Source organism: Argentina silus (assembly GCF_951799395.1).
Source record: "Argentina silus genome assembly, chromosome: 9".
NCBI classification, from domain to species: Eukaryota; Metazoa; Chordata; class Actinopteri; order Argentiniformes; family Argentinidae; genus Argentina; species Argentina silus.
This window is the reverse complement of record NC_139663.1, coordinates 4,930,849-4,948,527: the sequence shown is the minus strand read 5'-3', so window position 1 is coordinate 4,948,527 and position 17,679 is coordinate 4,930,849. Positions and strand designations below refer to the sequence as shown.

General features: G+C 42.1%; 1 protein-coding gene across 1 annotated transcript in view; it reads left to right on the top strand.

The window, feature by feature from the left end:
• Positions 1-1,708: 1,708 nt before the first annotated feature.
• Positions 1,709-17,679, top strand: part of LOC310809744 (E3 ubiquitin-protein ligase rnf213-alpha-like) — a 28,323-nt gene continuing 12,352 nt past the window's right edge. Inside the window, exons 1-28 of the mRNA XM_083677172.1 lie at positions 1,709-1,809; positions 2,829-2,948; positions 3,214-3,374; positions 3,952-4,662; positions 4,789-4,970; positions 5,074-5,244; positions 5,837-6,039; positions 6,204-6,490; positions 6,641-6,900; positions 7,072-7,287; positions 7,469-7,661; positions 7,749-7,804; positions 7,895-8,066; positions 8,292-8,450; positions 8,549-8,647; positions 8,727-8,849; positions 9,230-9,413; positions 9,523-9,696; positions 9,827-9,979; positions 10,098-10,711; positions 10,798-10,957; positions 11,070-11,287; positions 11,370-11,507; positions 11,654-11,818; positions 12,002-13,286; positions 13,413-13,594; positions 13,791-13,946; positions 14,030-17,638. Of these exons, the coding sequence (XP_083533298.1) occupies positions 2,846-2,948; positions 3,214-3,374; positions 3,952-4,662; positions 4,789-4,970; positions 5,074-5,244; positions 5,837-6,039; positions 6,204-6,490; positions 6,641-6,900; positions 7,072-7,287; positions 7,469-7,661; positions 7,749-7,804; positions 7,895-8,066; positions 8,292-8,450; positions 8,549-8,647; positions 8,727-8,849; positions 9,230-9,413; positions 9,523-9,696; positions 9,827-9,979; positions 10,098-10,711; positions 10,798-10,957; positions 11,070-11,287; positions 11,370-11,507; positions 11,654-11,818; positions 12,002-13,286; positions 13,413-13,594; positions 13,791-13,946; positions 14,030-17,638 (10,134 nt within the window). The 5' untranslated portion in view covers positions 1,709-1,809; positions 2,829-2,845. The remainder of the gene's footprint in view (positions 1,810-2,828; positions 2,949-3,213; positions 3,375-3,951; positions 4,663-4,788; positions 4,971-5,073; positions 5,245-5,836; positions 6,040-6,203; positions 6,491-6,640; positions 6,901-7,071; positions 7,288-7,468; positions 7,662-7,748; positions 7,805-7,894; positions 8,067-8,291; positions 8,451-8,548; positions 8,648-8,726; positions 8,850-9,229; positions 9,414-9,522; positions 9,697-9,826; positions 9,980-10,097; positions 10,712-10,797; positions 10,958-11,069; positions 11,288-11,369; positions 11,508-11,653; positions 11,819-12,001; positions 13,287-13,412; positions 13,595-13,790; positions 13,947-14,029; positions 17,639-17,679) is intronic.

Sequence of the window (17,679 nt, the reverse complement as noted above, 5' to 3'; positions counted from 1 at the left end):
GGCCCAGCTGCTGTTTGTGTCCTTAGGAGTGCTGATCTCCCAGTAATGCTGCCCCCTGGTGTGAATCTGGGAGCACAGCAACCTGAAAACTCTGTTGAGCCGATAGTCATTCCACTCCAGCATGTTGTTGTTCACCCCCACTGTGGCCGTATGGCCTTACCCTTAGAGCAGCATGTAGGCACTGTGTGCGGTAGGGTCAAAGATCAACTCACAGTCATCTGGTACAGAACCAATGGACAGGACACAGAGCAGGGCAACAATCTTACAATGGTGGTTAAGAGTTGCTGCTATCATAAAGATTACATCAGATTAACATAAATAATAAATAAAATCCTAACTGGCACCATGACTGTAACTATACATGGCACACCATATGACTATGATCCCTATACATAATATTTATGTATAGAAGAACTTGAGAGAATCACCTGATAATCCACTTTTGATGAGCTCAGATCACCTCATCCTCTCACAGGATCATGGCAATTGGATGAGCTTTAAACAACATCCCTGTAATGAAGGATACAAAAATCAAACTGCAATCTTTGGTCATCATGCAGCAGATTTTCTCATATTCAATGGTTACCTAGTCAGTGATTATTCAATTGTAGGTGAATTAATATGACTTTGTTTCCTTCCTCAGGAATAGCCTACATTGACAAAAATACTATGATCCAAGATTGGTAATATCTCTTTGCATCAGGCTAAAAATACTTTGGAAGGGTAAGTGGGCCACAGACAGCTGAGTCACAGTGATCGCAGAGAAAACTTCTGGAACCTGGACAAGCACTCCCTGGATGTATGGGGAAGTCCCTGGGAAGAGCTCAAAATTCACATGAGGGTTGCTGTCATTATGCGCACCTTGACCATTTCAGTACATACCTGATCCCGATCAGGAAAAACAAAACACAATCTTCTGGCCCTATAAGATGAGGACATGCACCCATGCTTTTAATATATGCTCCATGTAGATCACCCAGGCCCTCTGGTACTGGCCTTTTAGTTGTTCTCTGGGTGAGGACAAATAACTATGGGGAGGCAGCATTTAGTGTCTATGGTCGCCTCTGGAACAGCCTGCCAGAGGAGCTGAGGGCATCACAATCTGTAAATACCTTTAAAATAAATCTTAAAACATACCTTTTTAGCTTAACTTTCTCTTAATCCATCTTATTTTAATCTACCCTCTTCTACTGTGCTACACTGGTCTCTTTGTTCTACCATGTTTCTTATTTCCTATACTCTAATTTCCTTATATTACCGTTTATTTTCACTGTATTGTTGTATTTTCATTGTATTATTGTATTTTCATTAGACTGTTAAGCACCTTGTATTGCAATTTTGCACGAAAGGCGCTATCTATATAAAGTCTGATTTGATTTGATTTGATGAGCAAAAGCTTATTTTGTTAAATATTGTTTGCCTTAAATGAAGGACTGTGTGGTCCAATGAGATAAGAAATCGATTAACCATACAGTCAACATTCAAGCCAATTGATGTGAAGAATGTGTCACACAAGTTCCGTATTGTATCTTTAACTACTATTTAATTTGCTTAGCCTCACACGGTAGGTGGGTTACAGTAATTGAGACTATTACCGTGTGATTCGGAAACCCCCAGCTAGCGGAGCAAAGCTGTCACCTGGACCGACTGGAAAGACTGATACATTTGTTGACGCCCATTTCCAACAAAACGAAAGTTTAGTCGCTTCTTCACTCATTCCATGGCATGACGTGGCTGAACGAAATGTTGTTGTGGTCATTTCTTTATCGGTCAGAATAAACACCTAACGGATCACCGTACAATTAACAGGTACTGTTGCTACTGTTGGGCAAAGCTATTTGTCTAGTGAGTGAGAGACGAGGCCAGGCAGAGACTCAAAAGCTGCCCAGGCAGCTATGCTAAAGCTAGCAATTCTGCGTTAACTAAAATGGTACTAGCTATTACTCTAACCACGAAATAGCCAGCTGGCATGATGGCGTTGTGCACATCTGCGTTAGCAAACTATACCTGTGTCTGATTACCTCACCTGTCTTCAAAGCACTTGATGATAGTGTTATTATTATTATTTGTGTATGTCATACGAGAGCATTTCATTATGTCCGAGGACATGTCAGTCGTCTTTTCTTTTTTTGTTTTTTTACATCACTGTTTCGTAGTTGGGCTTTTAGATTTCGACATCTTTATTATGCCATTAAAATGTCCCCAGCTCACCAACATTAGCTGACTTTATCTGCTGCGGTTGCTATCTAGTTACGTTAGCCGACTATCTAAATTTGCCCCAGTGTGTGACACCCTTTTAAATACTGTAACAATCGTTTTAACAGCTTGTGTATTTGATATGAGTTGATGTTTTGTGTGTTGACGTTATGCCAAAGAGGATGAAATATAAACGTTCTTATGCTGAAACAAAACAGGAAGTTGATACCGCGTGTAGCAGCGGGCAGATTTGTGATTGGGTAAGCTTGGGGTATTCGTTTGCGATTGGAGGAAATTTCAATCGCTGTAAAATGTCATGTCGAGAGGTGGGCAGGGCGCAGTTATAACACATATAGGGCACAGGCTAGGGACACGACTTGTCAGGCCTTCCTTATACTGCCATTTGCTTATACACACACCTATTTTGTTAGTTTATTGAGCTGTTTCACTTATGCGCAATGGAATTTTCCTGCCTACTAGACATTGCTGTAGTCTAGTGTTCAAAATGCTGAGACTGACTAAATGGGAAGTGGACAGCTAGTTACAGTATCTCTCACATTCCACTGAAACGAAAGTGAAAGGTATTTTCTTCAGTCAACCAAATATACTAACAGTGCTTTCCTGATATACAGACTCTTGAAATCTCAAGATGAAGTGCACTGAATGTGGCCATAATGCAATAGAGAAGTCAGCTAAATTCTGCAGTGAGTGTGGACACAAGCTATCAGCACAACCCTCCATCAAGGCACCTGGTCAGTATTGCCCTCATGCAAGATCAATATGATCACATTTTGATATTGACATGACTCATTTTCTAATGTAAACGAAGGTTTGTTTTATCGTAATCAGGGAATGCTCTTTTCAACATTTTTGATTTGCAAACAGTTATGCCATACTAGAGAATGAGAGTTATTATGTTGAGATGGTGAATTTGCATCAGGTTGCAAAAGGGAATTATGTTATGTTTTGGAATGTTTTTCACAACCATTGGTGGGACTGATTTGTTTTGTTATTCAGATCTAGACAAATCCTCTGGAACTACTCCCAAAACCCCTGAACCATCCTTGGAAAGTGGGACAGAGAAGTCAGAAATAAAGAGTGATGCCTCATCGCTGGACAACCAGGAGACCAACAAATCTCCTAAACGGCAAAGTGAAGAGATCATCCCTAAGAAGAAGGTGAATATTAACACTATGGGCTGGTTTACCAGATAAAAATGAACTCTACTCCTAGACTAAAAAGTATCTTCAATCGAGATTTTCCATTGAACGTGTAATTTAGTCCAGGAATAGGCTAAATCTGTGTCTGGAAAACTGCCCCTAAATGTTTTTGAGAGGTTCCCCATCATGATTAACATTGTTGTAGCAGATAAGTAAACCCACTGTGACTGAGTAGTAAGCTATCATACAGTATGGCCCCATCAGAAGACATTGGGCTAGAGTGTGTGAGAAATGTTGTGAATGCTGGTTCACGTCATGGGTTTAGCTGACGAGGATAAACTCCATTACATTAGCTCACAATATGCTTTGACTATAATTTGTGTTTATAGAGGATTTAGTATGTTATTATTTGTTATGTTATTACCTTTAAAACACTCAAGGGCTCAGTCATTAATCCATGTCAAGAATACTTTTGATGTACAGGAGAGACTGGTCGTCCAGCTTGCTAACAAAAGACAAACTGGTTCGATGGGTGAGTGAGTATTAAAGTCCTATGCTTTTTTGTTCATCATGTTTTCATCTTTGGCTCTACTAGAGAAAAAAAAGGAAGAGAACCAAAAAGAAGAAAGAAGAGAAAGATGGCCCTGTGTCTTTTGACTCTGAACATATGGCCTCTGACCTGTCTGACATCTCCCTGGTAGACAGCCAGGGAATGAAGAAACAGGAAGTGGCTGAGTCATCTGACAGCGACAGCTCAGCCAGTGCAATGGACGAGACACCAGACTCTCTTCATGTCATGCCTGCACCGCTTGAGACCCCTTCTAGTGCATCTGTCGCATCTACGAAAATCAGACCATCTGAGAACATGTCTGACAATCAAAGTCTACAAATCAATGCGTCGTCACAGAGAAACACAGATAATCAGCCTGCTGAACAAGGTACCCAGAAGAGGGGAGAGAGTGAAATACCTCAATCACCCTCTAAACTGATATCCAAGTCAGCTCCTACCTCCCTCACGAACTCAGGGGGCAAGTCCCCGAGCACCACTCCTCAGGCAGACGCAGTCGAAGCTGCAAAGGTCACTGACCTGAAAAATCTAAAGACTGATGGGAAGAGCACCAAGAACAAGAAAGATGTGGCAAACTCCAAGCAAACTAACCTGGACCAGAATGCTAACATGGGCCAGAATACGAACCAGAGTAAGCAATCCAAACAGAAAGTGAAAGCAGATCAACAGAGCCAGCAGTCAAAACAATCTCCTTCTGCTGATAAGGAGATGGTATTTGGCATCCAGAAGAAACCAGAGGTAATGGTGTTATTTGACTTAAAAGATAATGTTGTCTGGTAATTATTGAGAGGGATCTATTTGACCAATTAATTTAGATGTTAACTTAATCCTAACCTTAAATTAATCTGTTCCTCCTCTGAGCAGGCGGAGAGCAGAGGCTCCAGTGTTGACCCACAGAAACATGTGGAGCACATGGAGGTCCAGCAGTCTTCCCATGAAAAAGGAGATGCCTCCTCTGCACATCAGAGTCCAGACTCCAAGAGAGTAGAGAAAGACAGTAGTGATGACTCAGAAGCCAAGTCTCAGGATGTCCCACCTCCAAAAAAGTATCCACAATTTTCTGCTGGTCAAAAGTATCTCAGTGAATGTAAAGTAGATGCTTATTTTATATGTCACCTGTACTAACCATGCACACCTCTCCAATTTCAGGATAACCACAGGGAAAAAGCAAGTATCTGCAAGGGAGAGGCTCACAATCTATTTCCATGCAGTCCTCTCAAAAGATTTTAAACTTGACCCGAATGAGGACCGCGTTTTCATAAGGGCTGGGAACCACATTGGGACCTGGGACACCAATGCACTAGAGCTCTCTGTGTCTAGGTGAGTTTGCTTGATGTATATAACTGTGTATATATTTTAATATTTCTTAGATGCAACGACAGAACGACAATCTGTATCAGGCAGGGATGTTGACATTGATGACTAGCATGTGTGGAAGCAAATGAAAGAATATCATCACTTATTATTATTTGTGTCTAATCACTTGTATTTTACTTCCATGTTAATGCTGCTATTTGTATTGATCTATATGTACTACCTCACTAATTACTTTCCCATCCCATGACTAATGTGAGTTGTTTACAATGTTGACTGTACCTATTGTAACTCATGGAGCAGGGCCTCTTGGAGTAGAGACTGGCAGAGAGAACCATATCATTCTGCAGGCCATTGTCTCTGCGTTGACCGATTTGTCTCTCCTTATTGCAATAAGAATGAATAAAGAAGCTTTTTACTTGATCACACTATCGAACCCATGTGAAGACTGATGTTTATCTTCCACACATGCTTAGCCTATAATGCTCAACACTGCTGCCTAATTTTATTATTAGAAATATTATATTATGAACAATGATTAGAAAACGAGAAATAGATACATCTGTTTAAATTGTTTTCTTTATTTTTATCTTTACAGGGACCTTGGAGAGCATGGATTCTTAGTTGAAGGAAGCCTGGTCACAACAAAAGCTAACGCAGCATCCATGTCCATACCGTACAAGTATCTTGTCTATAAGAGCAAAAAGGCGAAGTACGAGTTTGAGTACATATACAAACTGGATTCTACACACCCTACCAATAGGTGTCTTTTTGTGAAGTCCCATCTGCTCAATGAGGAAGGTTGGTGCAGTATCACACGTTTTGTAGCAACAGTCGCAGATTAAATTGCTCTCCTTCATTTGTTACAACCGTCCAGATTTTGGGTACCTTTATCCATTTTTGCTTGTAAGGAAATGTCTATGGGAGTTTCTGTTCTGCTTTGATTTTTCAACATTTTATTTCAGGGGACTGGCATCAGTATGATGACATCATCTGTGTTGAGCCATCCAAGAACGTGCTTAAGCGTCTTAAAGATGCTGTTTGGCCCGAACAAAGGAAAAGTGTGATCCAAGGCAGAGAAATCGCAGGGAGGATAATGCTCGAGAGTATTTTTGACCTCCTCAGGAGCTGGAGTGACATCAATCTCAAGAGTTTCCTCAATCAACTGCATCAATTTTACCAGATTTATCAGAACCCCTCTGTGTATGAGGAATCACACAAGAAATGGCACTTGGATTATGACGAAAAAGATGTAAGAAGTGAACTCATTGTTTTGAATTAATATTCTACAAATACAATTCCTTGAAAGATCTAAATATTAGCATAAAAAATAAAGGAAGAGATAACATTTTTGCATTTACAATATTTTCAAAATGGTCTGATTTGTTTTCTACTTTCCAAGGTCAAAAAGCTGCTGAAGCAGTTCATGCTGGAGAGTGTGACTCCTCAGCTGCAGAAGGAGGGGGATGGGAAGAGCACTTTCATTCAGGACCCTCTAAGGGCTGCTGTGGTCATGCTATACGTCTGGAAACAGTATGGTTTCAAACTGGAAAATGGAGAACTCACTCGGCTTTGTACTGCCCTCTGCCTGCCCAAGCTGCCCAAAGACGAGTTCCTGCAGTACTGGACAGATTTTGCTCAAGCTGTTTCAGGTTTCAACAAGTGGGTACTTTTGGTTTTGATATATTGGGTTTGTAGTTTCTGACATTTAGACGTATTCAAATAATTAATGTCAAATACTAGTTTGTGCAGAAACACTTAGAAGATGTGCTCTGAATATGTGCTCTATTGGTATTTGAGGAGAAAACACTGATGCATTTCTTTCCTATGCAGCTTGCCAGACATGTTGGCAGGTCTGATGAACACTGTGAAGACTGAGGGGATGTCACGGTGGATTCTGGTGATTCCCCTGCTCCACCTCGTTAAGGGCTCCTCCAAACCCTTCCAACTAGTTTCTCTCACAGTCACTCCTAAGTATGAGCAGTCCTGGGCAGGCCTGCAAGGCCTCAGAATAGCCAACACAACATCACTGAACAGCCAGGACAGGAGGTACTTATCTCCATTATTAAATATCTCTTACTGTCTCTCTCCATTAACAGATTAGCTCATTCACTTTTGTCTGTGTAGTTTGTTTGTCTGATGAACATGTATTTCATCCACTTTAAAGGCTATTTCCAACTAGGGGAGTTTGTTGAAAATGTTATTGCTAAATGTTGTGATTTCTTTTTAGATCCATGTTAAAACTCATGAAAGCCAATAGCTATTTGGTGGAGGTGGACAGACTTTTGGCCCGTTCCTGGATGTATCTGATGACCGCTGAGGATCTGGTAGAATGTAGTTCCATCATTGAAGTTGAGCTCCTTGACATGCTTCATGTTTTCACTATGAAGGCTCCTTTGGATGTTGGCTATATGAACCACGGGGTGAGTTGATGTACTAGTTGAAGATGTTAGCTTCCAATAGTATAAAACAGATGTATTCTTACTAATGTGGTCTTTTGTGCCCTACAGGATGTGTCTGACACACTTTCGCATATTCAAAGTAATGTAATTGAGAAAAAATACAGGTAATTATTGATCAGTGCATGTTGCTTAATTGTTTCCTTTTTCTGTGGCAGTCAGTTGCTTGAAACATCTACTGTTTATTGTGGTTGCAGTTGTTTTAATGAGGGTTATGGTAGAGAGTGCCTTGCGACAGCAGTGAAACTGCTTGAGAAGATTTGCAAAGGAGTCCGATCAACCTACTCCCAAAACTTCACAAACATCCCAGTAGGATGCATGAACCTCGTAGTCTCTGTCTCAGACTTTGCCCAGTCTTTCCAGCCGCAGGTATGTGGAAATACAGTAGCTATATTGTGATTCATAGAGAAATCAATCCAATATCTAAATGTTGTCTTTAAATAGATACATAAAAAAATCATACCCTGGTTTTTCAATCCTCATTGTTATGCGTTTGACAGTTGTCCAAAATATCATGATCCTTTTTGAATGAAAGGTAACTTCAACTAGTTATGAAAATGACTAATAATTCTGTGAAACTGTCCTATTACTCAGGATGTGAAAAGAGACTGTATTTATACAAAGGAGCTGGAGCTGCTGTCTGAGGCGATGGTAATTGTGAGAAAATGGATCAGTCAGAGCTTCAGAGACAGGTTGCTGACCCGGGGTGTCACTTCCATGTACCTAACTGTTAATGTCACTACAGAGATTGAGGTGAGAAGAAAATGTTTTATTGTGCAAAACATTACCTTGTTTTCATCATCAGGCAGATTAACGCTAACATTGTATTTACTGTATGGTTATAATCTTAGATGTGGAACAACATAATCGCCCTCGATTTCATAAGTGAGGATTTCACAAAGGAATGGAGACAGACGTTCATTACGGATTTAGAAGGCAAACTTAAACTGGTATGAAACCACAACACAGAGCATTGATGAAATGTATGTGTCCATCAGAGATATGTCTAAAATGTTGTCATACTTTTAGGAGTCCCCACTGGATCAAATTGAGATCTACTGCTCAAAGATGGAGGACCTGAACAACTCTCATCCACATGTAGCCAAAAGTATTGAGAAATGTGCTCTGGAAGCTGTCACCTCATTGTGCCAGGTATGGGACCTCTCATGTAGACCCAACCAATCAAACCCCCTTTGAATCTTAAACTATACTATTGGTCTGCAAAATACAGGGTCCTGATGCTTTTGACTTGAATGGGCAATCTAGGATTCAAACAACAACAAAGCGATCACCCCGCCACTTTTTTTTCTGAGGGATGGGGCTCGAAATGTAACCACTCTCAAATTCATAGACCGAGTTAAAGATGCCCATCCATGAGATCAAAATGATAATTTCCTTTTTTTTGTTAAAGCTATACAATGTTTATAAATAATGCTTATATGTTGGGTTATGTTTTGGGTCCAAAAATGGATTTACCAATCCCAAATTGCCCCTTTTAAATCCCAGTATTTCCAATTGCTTTTCTCATACAGAGCAAGTCTGAGGCCAAACTCTTTGAGAGGATCAGCATAAATTGGAGGTTTGGAAAACTTATCTCAACCATTATCCAGAAGTCCTGGCCCAGAGACGAGCATGGGAATTATCAGGGTGACGAAGAGGTTGTCCTTCAACACCTCCTCTCCTGGACAGCAGCCAAGAACATCTTTCAGCTACACGGTACTTACATTTTGCTATTGACTGTCCTGAAGCTGCCTCAAGTATTTCAATGCTCTATCTATCTTGTTTCAGTGTACTTTTACCCATGTTGTAATTTATGTAATTTCAGGTGCCGATGAGAAGTTGATTGAGCAGCTGTCTGAAGAGGCCAGGGACAGAATTGCTGTTGCAATATCATCCTTCACAGCCATTTCCAACCAGCTCATCCACGGAAAAATCAAGATCAAACTGCTCAACTACATCTTGGAGAAGAGTGGTACTTTCACAGAGCTATTGAAGATAGGTAATGGAAGATTTTGTGTTGTCCTCTTGAAGGGGTTTCACAAAGATTGAGTTGTTTTTCCACATTAATGTAAGTGTGAATTGTGTCAGAAATGTATAGTTTTCAAATGCATATTTTCATTTGATTGCAGACTGTCTGTCTGAGAATGAGCGATACAAGGATAGCTCTCCTATGAGGAGGCTGCTGCAGTTGAGGCAGGACGAGGTGAACGCTGTCTACCATGAGAAAGAGCTGTTGGAAATCCTTCTGACAATGAGTTGCAAGCTACAGGAACATATCACAGGTGTGTTTGTGTGTGTGTGATGTGTTATGGGGTGAATTTCAATTAATTTTCAAATGAGTAAATTACATTGTAAATCTGGTCACAATAATAATACTTTTGATCACTTAAATGTTTAAAGTTGACTTGGGAGGCTTGGAGGAGAGAAAACAGACCAACATTGAGGCTATGACCCTGGACCAGTTCATGGAGGTTCATCCGTTTGACCAGCTGTCCTCTTCAAGGGCTGGTGTGGTAACCTACTTTAAACTTGATGAGGAGATAAGACGGATGGCAGAGGACCTGCACACGTTCAAAGACAGTTACATATTCAAGATGTGCTGGGAGGAGCAGGCCAAATTCCTTGCCAGTAGAGAGAGAGAAGGAGATGAAGAGCCTGGAGTGGTTGATGTCATGGCAACGCCAGATGTGATATATGGTGATATTTTCCAACCTTGCTACGCTAACTACGAAGACATCTACAGATGCCTGAAGAATGGCAGTCTCAGACTGGAGGAGGTCGACACCCTCTTCAAGGCCTACAAGGGCAAGTATGAAGAGCTGGCTCAGGACTTGGACATCATGTGCAAAACTGATAAGTCCAATGACAAACAGTGGATCCAGAGACGGGTTCAGCAGATTGAGCAGTACCATGAGCTTCACTTGGCTGTGGTGTCGGCTCAAGTTATCATGCTGGTCAAGGAGACCCTCTGCCTACAAGGCGACTTCCAGGTCCTGGAGACACTGCTAGAAGTTGTAAGTGATTATGAGATTTAACCACAATTCCCAATTTATGTTGAATATTTGATTCAATTAATTTATTTTGGTTTTTCTGTTCCCAGACACATGCAGACTTTAAAAACGAGCAACTGGATCGGATTGACAATGACTTGATGCTGGCCAAGAGGGTGCTGGTGGACATAACAGAGCCCCGCAGACTGTGCCTTCAGGAGCTAGGCCTCAGGAAGAACTTTGTCATCTGGGTTAAAGAGGCCCTTGAAGGTAACAGTCTTATGGCTAAACATATTTGTTTATCTTTCCCATATTTGTTGATTTAAAAAAAACAACAAAAAAAACTGTTTGGGGTTGTCTGTATTGATTTATGCTATTACAGATATCAATGAGCTGAAGGTGTTTGTTGACCTGGCCTCCATTTCTGCTGGAGAGAATGACCTTGATGTGGACCGTGTTGCCTGTTTCCATGATGCTGTCCTTGGTTACTCCCCAATGCTGTATGAGCTGAAACCAGAAGCTGGTTTCCAGGCCTTTAAGGAGGTACTGAAAAAGCTTTGGAGGGCATTGGAAAATGATGGAAACCTCCCAAAGAAGCTGGTGAGAAAGTTGAACAAAACAACAATTTGTATCTTTATTGTTTTGCAGTGAATTCCATTGACTTTCTATTTTCTGATTCCAGTGTGACACTGCACGCCACCTGGAGTGGTTGAAGACTGTCAAGGACAGCCATGGGTCTGTGGAGCTGTCCTCTCTCTCTTTAGCATCAGCCATCAACAATAAAGGCATCTACATCATCAGTGGGCAGAATGTAAAGAAGGTAAATGTTTTATTCATTCATCAGTGGGCAGAATGTAAAGAAGGTAAATGTTTTATTCATTCCGTTCCATATCCATTCAGTAGCATGGAGGATAAGATTCTTCAGTATAATGCCTCAATTCATTTTGTTTCTGTTTCTTAATTAAGTTGAGTCTTGACACGGCCCTGAAGCTGCAGATCCCAGAAGAGCATGATGAGGGCCACGAGATGCGCAGTTACTCTCTGGAGGACCTGAGGGACCTCCAAAACAAGCTCATGCTCATGTCTGGTAAAGGGGACCAGGGCCAGTGTGAGGTGGACCACTTTGCAGAGGTATACCAATATTTCAACTATAGAAATAACACTGATAATGTTTTAGCTAAACTATTTAATGTGGATTTGAATTTGATATAGTATATACAAATATATAGATTCTAGTATTTCATATGTATGTGTGATATTGTATGTTATACATGTATAATTATAACTGAGGAATCATTTTGTAAATTCTTTCAGGTTTTTGCCAATGTCCAGAGATTAGCTGTAGCATTCATTGCCCTATTTACTGCTGGGAATCCCCTATTCAGACACTGGGAAGCCCAAATCAATTGTAGCTCACTCAGCAAAGAGACAGGCATCATCTTGGACTTCAACCTAGGCAGTGTCATTAGTATTATTATGGTAGAGGGCAACATAGTGGAACAGCTCCCTGAATTGTGCAGGAAAATGGAAAAGTGTCTTAAGTACTGGAAGGACTTTATGGACAAACAGAGGTCCAGCCATTACTACCTGAACTACTACACTGCAGAGCAGATTGTCTATCTGTGCAGCAAGCTGACACAGCAAAATGTGAGCAATTTGAAGGACCAGGTTCTCATGATGCTCTCCTTTGTCAAACCAAACTGCACACCCTCAGATTTGAGGCAGGTCTGGCATGCTCTACAGTATGAAATCCTCACCAAACCAGCAGAGCAAAATGAGGACATTGACTTTCAGACCTTTATTGAGGTACCAAGCAATGTAGAGAGAGTTCCAGATTTTATGGGAGAAATGGATCTTCCCTCTGAGGATCTACCAAGTCTTGTGGAGCAAGCAAGTGGCTCAAGAAAGCTGGATTTGATGTGGAACGCTTACATGAAAGACATGAAGAACTTTCTCACAGACACTGTTGATGTCAGAAGCCTTGGAAGACTGTTAGAGATATTGGCCAACAAAGATGAAGAGGTTGAGGAAGATAGAACTGATGAGAGGGTGGATAAAAGCATTCAAAGAGAGCTACCCAAGGGCCTGGCTGTTGGGAGCCCAAACCTCATTGTTTGTCCACATGATGATATCCTAATGTCTTGCATCTCCATATACATGAGTAGCAAACACGAGAAACTTCCCACATACGATGAGGTCCTCCTCTGCAACTCCTCTACGTCTTACGAGCAGGTTGAGCTATTCCTTAGGCGCTGCCTCACCTTAGGCTATAGAGGAGAGAAGATATACACCATGCTCTATGGAGATCAGCTGACTTATGAAGTGAGCTCCAAAGTTGAGAACTTCTTCCAGAGAATCAAAATGCAGAGCAGGAAAGACTACAAACTTGTGATAATCTGCAGCTCAGATCGGGAGCATGCCTACCTTCCCTCAGCTTTCAGCCAGTACAGATTGCACATGGTGCCCCAAGAGCCTGTGAGCAGGATTCAGAGCTACCTGAACAGACACTACACCGTCCCATCAGACCAGTCGAGTGCTGCTGCTGTGTTCAAAGAGAAACTGTGCGTTGGAGTTGTGTCATCCAAAAGAGCTGGTGTTGGTGAGTGTTATGCTTGTTCTCATGTGCACAGACAGGTTTACCAACCTTTGACCTTATTGAAATGAACTAGCTCTTCAGTTTATATTTTACTCAGAACTATAACATGTTAAAACTTCAAACTTTCAGGTAAATCCCTTTACATTAAGAGGCTGTATGAAAAACTGAAGCACACCACCAAGAAGCCCTCACTGCTGAAATGCATCCGATTGATTGAGCCCAGGGTTGATGAAAACATTATTCTTCAGTCTCTGCTCAACAGCCCCAAAAAGAAAGAGCTCACCATCTTTCATTTCGATGTCACATCTTCGGTAAATCTATTGGGTATTATGTAGAATAATTAAAAATCTATATTACGTTTTCCATATACCTTTGTAGTAACTCTTTTATTACTGTAGTAACATTGTATTTCCATTGATTTGTCATTATAGGTTATGAAGTTGTATTTTGAGTTGATATTTTGATTAAATTATTATTATTATTATTATTTTTTGCAACATTCATCAGGTGCAGAAAGGCCTTTATGAATTTCTGTTTAAACTGTTGGTCCTGCGTTATTTGATGGACTCCGAGGGAAGGATGTGGAAATGCAGCAACAAGCAGCTGTACGTCATTGAGATCCTACTGTCGACTGTAAACTCACCCAGAAATGGCCCAAGAAAGGTACGTTTTTAAGACTCAAAATTCTATCTGTAGATTTATGTTTTGATTTGAGGTTTTATCGTCTTTCTCAAATTTTTTCACAGACTGCAAGTGTTGACTCAACATTCCTGGATGTGTTCCCAAACATCTTCTGCCGCCCACCAAAAGAGGTTCTAGAGCTGGAAATGATGCGTCAAGAAGATCCCTCCATTGTGAAGCCTGAAGACCCACTTATGGACGATCAAGAGTTCAGGAGTGAAGCCTACCAAAGACCCTATCAGTATCTCACACGGTTCCATAACCACATCAACCTGGATACCTTCATGTACAATGAAGTCGAAGGGACCTATGTGGAATGTCTACAGATGCTTTTTGTTTACTGTGGCATCATGGACCCATCATGGGCAGAGTTGAGAAATTTTGCATGGTTTCTAAACCTTCAGCTGCGTGACTGTGAGACGTCAGTTTTCTGTGATGCCACTTTAACAGGGGACATGCTCCAGGGATTCAAGACCTTTGTGGTGGACTTCATGATTCTGATGGCCAAGGACTTTGCCACTCCATCCCTCAGCATCTCTGATCAGAGCCCTGGGAGGCAGCAGATGGACCTAACTGGGGTCAATGATGAAGACTTGGCTCCATTCCGGATCAGGAAGAGATGGGAGTCAGAACCACATCCATACATCTTCTTCAACGACGACCATGTGTCCATGACTTTCATTGGCTTCCACTTACAGCCCAATGAACAGAACGCAGTTGATGCCATTGATCCATCCACAAAAAAGGTGATTAAAAGAAGCATCATGACAAGAGAGTTGTATGAGGGCCTGCAACTACAGAGAGTGCCCTTCAACATCAACTTTGATCAACTGCCCAGAGGGGAGAAAATCGAGCGGATTTGTAATGTTTTGGGGATCCAGTGGCCTCTTGATCCTGATGAAACGTATGAGCTCACCACAGACAACATATTGAAGATGCTGGCAATTCACATGCGGTTCCGGTGTGGCATCCCTGTCATAATCATGGGGGAGACAGGGTGTGGGAAGACAAGGCTCATCAAATTCCTTTGTGAACTTCGAAGGAGCGGAGTGGCCACTGAGAATCTGAAGCTAGTGAAAGTGCATGGAGGAACAAGCTCAGACATGATTTACACCAAAGTTAGAGATGCTGAAGCCATTGCATTTACCAACAAGCAAGACTATGGCTTTGATTCTGTTCTCTTCTTTGATGAGGCCAACACAACAGAAGCCATCAGCAGTATCAAGGAGGTTCTATGTGACAACACTGTTGAAGGAGAACGTTTGACGCCACACTGCGGCTTGCAAATTATTGCTGCATGCAACCCTTACAGAAAACACACAGATGAGATGATTCAGAGGTTGGAATCAGCTGGTCTTGGGTACCGAGTCAGAGCTGAAGAAACGGACCAAAAGCTTGGATCCATCCCTCTCCGCCAGTTGGTGTATAGAGTACAGGCTTTACCCCCCAGCATGATTCCTCTGGTGTGGGACTTCGGACAGCTCAATGATCACACTGAGAAAATGTACATCCAGCAAATAGTTCAGAGGGTGGTTGAGACCAACACAATCAATATAGAATATGTTACATTGATCACAGATGTCCTGTCTGCCTCACAGAAGTACATGCGGACAAGGAAAGATGAATGCAGCTTTGTTAGTCTGAGGGATGTAGAACGTTGCATGCTGGCCTTCGTGTGGTTCTACAAAAACCATAAGATGCTGTTTGCTGAGCTTAGGCATTTCAAGAGAAATCAAAATGCAGAGAGAAGTGAAAGAAACCAGAGGGACCAGGAAGGAAGAGATCCAGTTTTGTGGTCTCTGGTGATATCTGTGGGAGTGTGCTACCATGCCTGCTTGGAAAAGAAAGAGAAGTACAGACAGAGAATCTGCAAATATTTAACGGAAACATACAGCCCATTGAAAGTGATGCAGGAAATCTCACTCATGCAGGATCTCTTTCTGAGTGGAGTGCCCCTTGGCGAAACGATTGCACGAAACAATGCACTTAAAGAAAATGTCTTCATGATGGTAATCTGCATTGAGCTGAGAATCCCCCTCTTTTTGGTTGGAAAACCTGGAAGCTCAAAATCCCTGTCTAAGACCTTGGTAGCAGATGCTATGCAGGGCCAAGCGGCCCACTCTGATCTCTACAAAAGGCTGAAACAGATTCACTTGGTGTCCTTTCAGTGCAGCCCCCACTCCACACCGGACGGCATCATCAACACATTCAAGCAATGTGGTCGTTTCCAGGAGGGAAAGAATCTACGTGAGTACATATCTGTGGTGGTGCTGGATGAAATTGGCCTGGCTGAGGACTCTCCCAAAATGCCCCTGAAAACCCTCCATCCTTTGCTTGAAGAAGGATGCATTGACGATGAGCCTTTACCGCACAAAAAGGTTGGATTCATTGGCATTTCCAACTGGGCCTTGGATCCTGCTAAAATGAACAGAGGCATCTTTGTTTCACGTGGTGACCCTGATGAGAAGGAGCTGATTGAGAGTGCTAAAGGCATATGCTCATGTGACACAATGATTTTGGAAAAGGTCAGGGATTTCTTCCAACCCTTTGCCAGGGCCTACCTAAACATCTGTCATAAACAGAGCAAAGGTTTCTTTGGCTTGCGTGACTACTACAGCTTGATCAAGATGGTTTTTGCAGTCACCAAGGCCTCTGAGCAGACTCCCAGTGCAGAGAAGATAGTGGAGGCGGTGCTGAGAAACTTCAGTGGAAGTGATGATGTGGACGCAGTCACAGTCTTCACAAAAAGGCTGCACATCAAACCTAATCTAGAGAGTATCAGTGCCATTGAGCTGGTCAGACAAAACATCTTAGCAATTGGTCAGGAGGAAGAGTGCCGCTACCTGTTGGTTCTGACAAAAAACTATGCAGCCCTTCAGATCCTACAGCAGACCTTCTTCTCTGAGAGCTGCCAGCCAGAGATCATCTTTGGGTCAAGCTTCCCAAAGGACCAGGAGTACACCCAGATCTGCCGCAACATTAACAGAGTGAAAATCTGCATGGAAACCGGCCGAACGGCTGTGCTCCTGAACTTGCAAAACCTCTATGAAAGTCTCTATGATGCTCTCAACCAATACTATGTCTGCCTCGGAGGACAGAAGTATGTTGACCTAGGACTGGGAACCCATCGTGTGAAATGCAGAGTGCACAAAGACTTCAGGCTCATTGTCATTGAGGAAAAAGAGGTGGTCTACAGACAGTTCCCAATCCCTCTCATCAACAGGCTTGAGAAACATTACCTGGACATCCACAATGTCCTCAAAAGTGAACAAAGGAGAGTTGTTCAAGAGTTGGAAAGATGGGTTGCGAAGTTTGTGGTTCTCAGCAACCAACACTCAATGGCACCCCAGACATACAATTACCTACCACCTGATGTCTTCATTGGCTTCCATTCGGACACATGTGCTTCTGTTGTCCTTCAAGTGACAGAGAAACAGAGGGAAGAAATGAATATCTCAGACCCCCAAAGAAGACTCCTGGATGAGGCTAAACTCATACTGCTGAACTGTGCCACCCCAGACTCTGTGGTGCGGCTGGACTGCACAACTTTCCCCAAAGTTGAGAGTGAACAATTGGCAAGAATCTACTTCGAGGAGCAGAAGCACAGCTCTTTGGCTGACTTCATCTTCTCTCAAACACACCAGGATGACCTGTGCCATTCCATTTTCACAGAGGTAACTAATTATTGTATTCATTCAGTACATTTTACCTTGGT